We start from the raw sequence: 10,148 nt of genomic DNA on the forward strand, positions 1-10,148 counted from the left end.
GGGTTCGATTCCCGCTCCGGGTGACTGTCTGTGAGGAGTTGGTGTGTTCTCCCCGTGTCCGCGTGGGTTTCCTCCGGTTTCCTCCCACAGTCCACCTACGCTGGTAGGTGGATTGGTGACTCGAAAGTGTCCGTAGGTGTGTTCCCGCCTTGCGCCCGATGATTCCAGGTAGGCTCTGGACCCGTGATCTGGCCCTGGATAAGCGGTTACAGATAATGGATGGATGGACAATCCATTACAATGTAAACCGACAAATACAGAGTGTCAGTCATTTATAGAGAAAAAGAATTTTCCTCAACAGAGGAAAAATCATGGCCTGCACACACAACAACGAATAAACATGCGTACAGCGTAGGGGCGGCACAATTTAAACCCCACTCCACACAACAAAGAAGCTTCACAAATTCACAGGTAGATGAAAAACTTCTACTAGATGGACTATGCTGCTTAATTTTAAGACTGCACTAGTTACCTTTCACTATTAGCCAGCATAAGCAAAAAGCCATGCCCTACCAGATGATCAGGTTAAAAGTGTTGTACTCTTTACCTAGTCAGCTGTTCCATTCGACTCGCATATACTAAAAACAACCAAACATGGTCTTACAAGATACTCCAGTACTACCCCCTCTTCCCCTCCCCCCTACGTCCTTTACCAGCATTCCATCCACTCAGAGTTATTAGCAGCAATAACATTTATTCATTTAAGCCTCATCACCCCGAATGTGTCCAACACAAAAATGTTTAAGAGCAATATGCTAGAGCAGAATACCCACGTTTGCTTCCAGGCATACCACATAATGTTATTAAAATTATATTTTATAGAAAAATATGAGAAAAGAAAGTAACATATTCTTTATTTAGATAGTGAGAGTAATGTGATCACAAAATATTTAACAGTAGTTTGTTACATTTCGTCGCTACAGAAAAATGTAATCACATCACTGAAACGCGTTCTTTCGTACCGCGTTACACCTAGTGTGACCAGACGTCCTCTTTTTCCCGGACATGTCCTCTTTCTTAGACGTAAAAAAATGTCCGGGCGGAATTTCACAAACGTCCGGGATTTTGTTTTTCTACAGTTTACATAGAACTTCGAGAAGCGTTTCGTTCACAAACTAGTCCCGCCCTCCCCTACTCCGATTGGTTCGCTTGAGTGAGAAGGGGGAGTGGTGAAGTAGCCTAAATCTTCTGATTGCACGGTCTGACTGTAGAGCTACCGTTATTGGTCGATAACCTTCTCTGTAAACATTTAATTGGTCAGTCTGCACGTCAGTAGTCGTGCCCCCCCCCCCTCTCATTTTCACCATCTTAGATCTGGTCACTCTAGTCACACCCAACACTGGCCGTATAGAACTTGAAGTTCCAGGCGAATCATAACCTGCAAAATAATTCCATCTTGTTATTGTCCAGAGTATGTCAAGGTGACTGCAAAGTTGGAAATATTGCAAAGTTCTGTCAGCTCTGTTTGGTGGGCAGAGTTGGCAAATACTTTATTCCTAAAGTAAAACCATTATAAAATTAATTTGTCCTTTTCTGTTGATAAGGTAATGTAATGCACAATTGCCTAAAATGCTACAAGTATTACTGTATACATGACAATATATTTGGCTTTCTTTACTGATCCAGAGGGAAAAGACCATGTCTTGAAGAACTTCACCTCTCTTCTCCAATGTTTTTCTTTCTCTGCAGCACATGGTGCACAGCTGATACCCAGGGAGCTACAGTGCTCTCTCCCAACCTTTCACCCTGGGCACATCTTGCGCTCATTCTCTTGTCACAATGTGCATCAGGGGCGTGGCCAGAAATTGACCGTTGGTGGAATTGGATGGGAGGGCGGTTCATGAAAGGCGGTGGCAGTCTGTGTCTTGAACTCACCCGTGGGGAATTCGCTATGGCTGACTGGGTGGTCCTTGGTGGGCCTATTATAATGAATGAAACCAACAACACTTTTGTACTGAGCAGTGCGTGCGGATCCGAAGGCCTGTGTCCGTGTGGCGAGGCTAACCGCCGAATAGTTGAAGTGGATGAAGTAGCTGCCCCACTGAGAACAAAGTTTTCCACCTGTACAAATGAGGTGAGAGCGTTTACATTTTATAAAATAATACGTTTTTATGTCTTTATTAAACCTTTCATTTGTAAGGCATGATTGAGTATTGCGATTGATACTAGTGCAGATTAAATGGAGTTGTTATGTTCGATGGACTACAAAATGGAGGCAAACAATAAACAAAGTAGTTTATAATGTGTGTACTATTTTTGTGTCCATGGAAATTCTAGACGCCCTACTTCACTCTGATTAATTGTACAGTTCCCTTACAAATTCTTCAAGCCTATGAGTTTTCTTTAAAATAAATAAATAAATAAATTATTAGACTCTCAGCAATGCATATAGTTTAACGTATTTTTCAGGATTTTTCATATTACTTCAATTTTATAATAGAAAACATATTGAGCGTATGTAATGGAGGACATTTTTTGAAGACTGCAGTGGAGGGTTATGTTAACAATTTAGCTTTATAATAACATAAATTTGAATTAATAACGATTTATTTTTTTTAATAAAAGAAAAATAATTTCTTCATATTATATAGTGCTCTCCCTTTTATAGAAGTTATAACACTGTCTTTTATACAGGTTTGTTTTGTTTTGTGTGTGTGTGTGCAGACTTCAGTGAATTGTGTTACATTAAGATTTAGAACCAAATTCTATTGCACACTCATTACAGGTGTTTTTTCACAACAAGGTTTCACTGCACTCACACACCTACCTTAAAATGCTGTAGACGCACATAAAGAAACCTTAGTGTAGATAGGAAGACTGCAATTTTTGCTTGCTATCAGATTGCATGTAAAATATGTAGAATCTGATTTAAAATAGCTATTTTATCAACGACAACAGCATATTGTGTCTGAATAATAATTAAAAAAACCTGTTTGAAAAGGTGAACTACAGGATTGGTTCGACTATATGGCCGCTGAAAGTGGCCTTTACTAACGAAACGTTTACACTGCTCTGGCATGGCAACGTACTTGAACCACTGACCCTCTTCTGCTGGCAGCATGTGGGTATAATAATGGCATTCCCATTTGAACTAATATCCTGCTCAGTCCATTTTGAATACAGAAGAAATGCTGTCCAAAGAAAACATGTATGACCATTTTTGTTGATTCTTAATTTAAATCTCCTTGGTAATTGTTTGAAAATTTAATGATGAATGGAACAACATGCTCCAGAAAGATAGGGAATAAAACATTTTTTACATTGATTTCCATTGAAAGTTTTCTCTTTCTTCTTTATAGTTACTATTTTGGAAATACATGTTTTGATGCATGGCAGTATCCAGACTTATTGGCATAAAGTTGGTTTCAGCTCAACCTTTTGCCACACATTCTCAGTAGACATGCTGGACCCATGATGCACCACGTGGCCTCGTGTGGTGGAACTGATTGAATACAATTGAAAACTAATGGGACACTTTGCAGTGGGTCTATGCGCTGGAGCAGGGTAAATGCAGTCTAATACAATAGTACATTGGTCAGGATTCAAAATGCATTCACTGCTGGCTAGGCTGGTGGACTACAATAACACAAGTAGGCATCTCAGTGAAACTGCCTAGTGCACATTAAATAAATCTATTCTTCAGTTTAACCAAAATATTCCTTTAATATAATAATTTGTTCCCTTAGTTTCATCAGATGAACCGGGACAGTATTCTAGGTCTGCTTATTTAAACTATGGGAACAATTTAATAACTTAAGGAAATGCAGTCCTATACAAAGGAAAAAAAATAAGTCAAAGAAACAAAAGGTTAAGCTGAGGACCTGATGTATTACAATATTAAAGTGAATTATTTTGAGGGAACAGTTTAAAATAAGTTGCACCTTCTGTATTACACCTGCATTAAATGCACTATGTTATATTAGGAACCATGCCCTTTGTGGAGTTCATTGCAGGATGGATTTCAGGTATGAATGTCTTCCCACCTAATGTTTATTATTTGTTTTAGTTTTTACTTCCTTAAAAGAATGAATAAATAATAATCTTTTTAAGTTTGTGTCAATATGAAAAACTAAATTGGCGTGTGTTTTAGGAGCTATAGGGTTGGCTGTTGGACACCCCATGGATACAATAAAGGTGAAGAACACACAGTGCACCTTTCTGTGCTTCCTGGCAGCCAAGGGTTAAAGGTAGAATAAAAAAAAACCTTATATTTATCCTAACTGTATTCTTCAAACTTAGGTGCGACTTCAAACCCAGTCCATATACAAAGGGATATTTCACTGTGTGATGCAAACCTACCGGCATGAAGGGGTAAGTATCAACACTGAATTCATAATATTTCTTCTTTAAAGTTGGGATAAAAGGCTAAAGGTATACTATATGGGATCTTCTCATCACTCCAGAAAATGCTGTTCCTAAAAAAATTATAGGTGCTACTAAGTCGGCCCCTGAGTTTATAGACATGCCATCGTATATTGGTAGTATGGTTAGACAGTATCTGTCAAATCATTTAGAAAACTATGTTAAAATTGGGCGTGGCACGGTGGTGCAGCAGGTAGTGTCGCAGTCACACAGCTCCAGGGACCTGGAGGTTGTGGGGTCGATTCCCGCTCCGGGTGACTGTCTGTGAGGAGTTGGTGTGTTCTTTGGGTGTTCCGGTTTCCTCCCACAGTCCAAAAACACACGTTGGTAGGTGGATTGGCGATTCCGTAGGTGTGCGTGAATGTCTGTGTGTGTTGGCCTGTGAAGGACTGGCGCCCCCTCCAGGGTTTATTCCCGCCTTGCGCCCAATGATTCCAGGTAGGCTCTGGACCCACCACGACCCTGAACTGGATAAGAGGTTACAGATAATGAATGAATGTTAAAATTGTAATATTCATCTTATAATGTCTACCATTTCAGCATGTCAACATAATTGCATCATAGGTCGGTGGTTTTCTAGCAGGCCACTGAACAGGGTTTTTAGAATCTGCAAAAATTCTCACTGATATTGTTGTAAAAGTTAATCAAAGACTTAATTTAATCTCTCCTCTCTGCCTGTGTGTTCTTGCTTGTTCAGTTTCATGGTTTCCTCAAAGGCATGTCTTTCCCTGTTCTCTCGGTTGCTGTGAGCAACTCTGTTGTCTTCGGTTCCTATAGCAATGCCTTGAATTACCTCACACAGTCCCAACACAAGGAGCGTAACCCAGACAAAAAAGCATCACTGTGGTCCATCTACATTGCTGGATGCTTCTCTGGATTGATGCAGGTGAGTGTAAAAGAGTTTCACTCGGGTTGCTCAGGCTTATCTGCAAAGCTTATTTATAACTGGAGATAAAATTGCATCTCTGCCATTTTAAACAAATAACACAGAACTTAATTTCACTATATTGAACAAGATGACCCTGAAATTGATTAAGTGGAAAAGATGATGATGACACTATATTCAATCTTCTCGAGGAAATAAAACATTTCAGAATCATTTAATTTCACACACACTCACACATTCACATCGATGGACACTTTGGAATACACAATCCACCTACCAACGTGTGTTTTTGGACTGTCTGAATGAAACCCACATGGACATGAGGAGAACACACAAAACTCCTCACAGACAGTCACCCGGAGTGGGACTCGAACCCACAACCAGGTAGTACCTACAGCACCACCGTGCTGCCCCCACAGATACATTATCCTTAATTTAAATGTTAGCATATGTCCTAGTGAAGAAATACGTTATTAATTGAACAATTGCAGTGTCTAAAATCAAATGTGTAAGATTTGGTGTAAGGTGTAATGTTCTGGAATTGTGCATAATTATTAAAAGCAAGAGCTCTTTTTGACAAAAAGAAACAGGAATATAGGGGTGTGTAGAGGAGTCTTGATGAAGACCAGTGGAAGGAGTTAAACTAACACTACAATCTCAGAAATAAGTTACTATACAGCTACATTATTGTTCACCAAAGTTACAAAGTCTAAATGTACATTTATAGTTACAACACTGCTTTTACATTCCACTTGTGGTCCCTGAAGTTACATTACATTCTGTTCTACAGAATTTAAAGAAGGGTGAATGCCTTAAAATCTGTTTTTTTTTTGGGTTGCCAGTGAAACTTATGAAGAACAGAGGTAAAAATTCAAGCTGCAAATAAGCTATATACAAAATTGTTCTGTACATACAGAACATGGGTGTTTTTACTGAGGAATGAATATATAGGTATGAGTGTGGATTTCTTTGAAAGAGTACTATACAGGATGACAGAGACGCTATGACAGAGTGTATTACCATTAATGCAGGTGCAAATACAGATGTAATTGTATTGACTATCCTAGAGAAACAAGAGCCAGTTGACTAGAACTTGAGACTGAAGCTCCTGCAGTCCTAGCCCTACTAATGAACCTTATAAAAGGGTCAAGGTAAAGGTAGATTTTTTTTCTGTTGTCATTTTGGTCCAAAGTTCAGGTTAGATATGCTTCCTCTGCATTTCTGCACACACCAGCAGAATGGCTGTGTGGTAGTTGCTAATTATATCATACAGTACACTTCATCATATACTACCTATCATATGGAGTAGCTAACTGCTACTCCAAGGACAAATTAATAATAAAAAATCTTATTTGAACATTGTATGAACATTCCCAGCATACTTATGTTAGTGTTTTGACCTTCTACATCAGGTGCTGATCACAGCCCCAATCGACCTGGTGAAGGTGCGTCTTCAGAGTCAGCATACTAGTCACCTGGAGCGGGATGGGGCTAAGTACCGTGGCCCCATGCACTGTGTGGCTGTCATCTTCAAGGAAGATGGAGTGAGGGGTTTATTCAGGGGCATGTGGGCTCTAACCCTGCGTGACGTTCCCTGCTTTGGCCTTTACTTCCTTCCCTATGAACTCACCTGCAGGATGCTGACAGAGAAAGGAAAGCAGCCTAGTAAGTGTACATTCATTCATGTTCTGTTGCCACATTCTCAAACACACACGCACACTGTGGACTATTCCATACAGCCAGTCTACCTACAAACATGCAGCTATGGACAGTGGGAGGAAGACAGACCATCCCATGCAGAGAGCACAGTAAATTCAGACAGTGAACCAATGCAACAAACCTCGTTTCCAGAACTGAGACATTTTGTAAACTGCTGTAATATGAACAGCACCCTCTGATTTGTTAATTCCTTGAACTTTAATTTAATGTACTTATTATAATTGTCTTTTTTAAATATAAACTAGTTTTGTGCATATTCATTTTCTGTAACCACGTCATCTTGTTCCAGGTCATATACTGTATAATTATAATATATATATATATATATATATGTGTGTGTGTGTGTGTAAGTGGTTACAGACTATATTTATGGGTGTTTGTGTGAATTCTCTCTGCACCACTCACTACACAGAGATTATAGTTCACAATTGTAGCTCTCTGGAAACTTTCTTCACCCTGTTCTTCAATGTTCAAGAACCCCAAGAGTGCCCCCACAGAAGAGGTATGATTTGGTTGGTGGAAAGTTCACTGCAGTGACACTGGTGTCCATATTGGTTATGTTGATACGAGTGAGTCAGATGCAGGAGTGGTACTGGAGTTTGTAAACTCCTCAGGGACACAGCTGGACTTAGAATAGTCCACCAGCCAAATACTTTCACTACCCTAATGGTATCGGCTCTGTGGTTGTCCTAACCATTTAAGAACAGGAGGCAGATGCTCTACAGTCTATAACTGTAGACTACACAATGTCAAGGATTTTGAATGTAGACAAAAGGCAATATTGGCATATATATGCATTTACAACTGTCAGCCATAACATTATAACTACCTGCCCAATATTGTGTAGAGCCACCAAAACATTAGCAGTAGACAATACCTCTAGGTTTGCTAGGTGTGGCCTCCATGGTTTGGACTTGCTTTCCCAGCACATCAAACAGATGAACAATTAGACAGATCTGGGGAATTTGAAGGCCAAATCAACTATTTGAACTCTTTCATGTTCCTCAAACCATTCCTGAACATTTCTGTAGCAGAGCATTCTGCTGATAGTGACCAGTTCTGTATGAGTCCATGTCTGTTGCTGACATCCTTGACGTGTGGTTTTGTTTATTTGAACCAGGTATGCATGTTATATTAGTGGCTGGAGGAATCGCGGGTGTGGTGACCTGGGCGTGTGCCACCCCAATGGATGTAGTGAAGGCTCGACTGCAGATGTCCGGTGCAGGCGGCCGGCTTTATAAAGGGACCTTGCACTGTATCACTGCTAGTCTACAGGAAGAAGGCATATGGGTGTTCTTCAAAGGTCTGCTACTGAACAGCTTGCGAGCCTTCCCTGTCAATGCTGTGACTTTCCTAAGCTATGAGATGTTAATTAGGGCCATGACTGCTTCCTCCACAGGATGTGCTCAGGACTAATGCAGTGGGAGATATGTTTTTATGACCCTTAACATAAACACGGAATAAAATAGAGAAAATTAATAAATGAATTAATATAAAGTTTATAATAATGTTTGGTACAAACCTAATTTCCAGAAAAGTAGTGGATAAAATGCAGTAAAAACAAAAATGTGATTTGTCAATTCTCTCAAACTTTTATTAAACTGACAAATGTACAACGTATAGAAAATGCTTTCACCGACCAGATTGGTTGTGTTTTGTAAATTTAAACAAATCTATAATGTAATGCTTGCAACATACTTCAAAACAAAGTTGGGACTTAGACCAAATAAGAGTGAAGAATTAATTTTAAATTGTCACATTGTTTGGAAGAATTACATTATAAGCAAGATGAGGGAAAAGGTATAAAAGAATCATTCACCAAAGGCTTGGGCTTTGAAAGCTAAAAGAGCTTGTGGCTCCTCACTTTATGCCAAACTTCAAGAGAAAATTTTTAAAATGGATCGAATTTAGGTATATTAAATAATTAATTATTCAGGAACTCTGAAGAAATACCAGTCCATGACAAAACGTGTTCTCTGGGCCCAAGCTCATTTCAGATAGTCCAAAAGAAAGACACTTGTGCTGTGGTCAGCGGAACCTGTTTTACTATGTTTTCATGAAAAATTCATGAAATAACTGCATATTGATTCACCATTCAAAAGGAACTACAGCATCTCTTAAGACTGAAATGGAAACTGCTTATTCACTCACCATACAAATGTGCAAAAGCCAATATCTCTCATGGTCTGGGCGTGCATCAGTGACCACCACATGGGTGATTTGCATATGTGAGAAGCTTTCACTGACGTGAGGCAAACATTGGGATTTGTAGAGACATATTCTGCCATCAAGATGAGCTCTTAACCGGGGAAGTCAGACAATGCCAGACCTCATTCTGTATGTGCTCCTACAACATGGCACCATAGACACTGTGTGTGTGTGTGCACTTGACTGGCCTTGCTTGTACTTTTGCAGTCCACATCTGTCTCCTATGGCACATCATGAAGAGGGGAATCAAGCAAAATTGACCACAAACTGCTAAGCAGCGCATGTCGTGTATCAAGAATTAATACACTAAACAAATTCCTCTTGCAAATCTTTAATGGTTAGTATCCTCAGTTGGCAAATTATTACACATTACAAGGATAGATGATGTAACAGTCATGTAACATGTCTATGTCCCAACTTTTTTTTGGAATATAAATGTCAAATTTGAAATGTGTTATATATATTAAAAAATACAATCAATTTGTTCATTAAAAATATGGAAATCTTTTCTTTATGTTCTTGCCAGTAGAATAAAGCTTCACAGATACCTTTTTTACTGCATTTTTTAAAAATGTCCCCCCTTTTCTGGAAATGAGTTGACGTTTTTAATTATTATTTTTTTAGTTTGCAGAAAATGTAATGTATTACTACTTTCTGAAGCATATAACTGTTCAGAGCTACTGAGCAAACCACAGCAGTGTTAAGTAAGATGAACTATGGACTATGACATTCTTTGCCAAAACTTGAGAGATTGAAAGGTTTTAAGCTTTTATCTTCACTGTAACAAACTTAAATATGCATATGTTATTTTCACTTTGGGAAGATGATGAGATTTTATTTCATTTTAATAAAACTACACAGCAACGGAACATATCATCTTTATTTTATCCATCCATGATTTAGACATTGACAGAGTAGGCCAGATTTACGCCAGGATTAAAATGTCACATGACATTTAAACATGTATAATAAT

General features: G+C 39.0%; 1 protein-coding gene across 4 annotated transcripts; it reads left to right on the plus strand.

Moving 5' to 3' along the window:
- The first annotated feature begins 1,868 nt into the window (after window positions 1–1,868).
- LOC136679667 (solute carrier family 25 member 45) lies at window positions 1,869–10,064 on the plus strand. 4 transcript variants are annotated; one of them, XM_066658319.1, is made up of 7 exons: window positions 1,869–2,074; window positions 3,924–3,965; window positions 4,091–4,134; window positions 4,240–4,311; window positions 5,060–5,248; window positions 6,661–6,913; window positions 8,088–10,064. In XM_066658319.1, exons 2-7 carry the CDS (start codon window positions 3,929–3,931, stop codon window positions 8,381–8,383), a joined length of 891 nt encoding a protein of 296 aa, XP_066514416.1. In that variant the 5' UTR covers window positions 1,869–2,074; window positions 3,924–3,928; the 3' UTR covers window positions 8,384–10,064. The 4 variants fall into 4 exon arrangements, with proteins under 4 accessions (XP_066514416.1, XP_066514424.1, XP_066514432.1 ...); XM_066658327.1 differs by having other exon boundaries at window positions 5,165–5,248; XM_066658335.1 differs by lacking the exon at window positions 5,060–5,248.
- The last annotated feature ends 84 nt before the right edge of the window (window positions 10,065–10,148 follow it).

This window comes from Hoplias malabaricus, chromosome 2, assembly GCF_029633855.1.
Source record: "Hoplias malabaricus isolate fHopMal1 chromosome 2, fHopMal1.hap1, whole genome shotgun sequence".
Lineage (NCBI taxonomy): Eukaryota > Metazoa > Chordata > Actinopteri > Characiformes > Erythrinidae > Hoplias > Hoplias malabaricus.

What these genes read in the sequence shown, in the direction of transcription:
- LOC136679667 (XM_066658319.1), top strand. Translation starts at nt 3,929, where the DNA reads ATGCCCTTTGTGGAGTTCATTGCAGGATGGATTTCAG. An exon ending in ACCCCATGGATACAATAAAG is followed by an intron (nt 4,135 to 4,239) that starts GTGAAGAACACA and finishes CTTCAAACTTAG; the next exon opens with GTGCGACTTCAAACCCAGTC. An exon ending in AGAGAAAGGAAAGCAGCCTA is followed by an intron (nt 6,914 to 8,087) that starts GTAAGTGTACAT and finishes TATTTGAACCAG; the next exon opens with GTATGCATGTTATATTAGTG.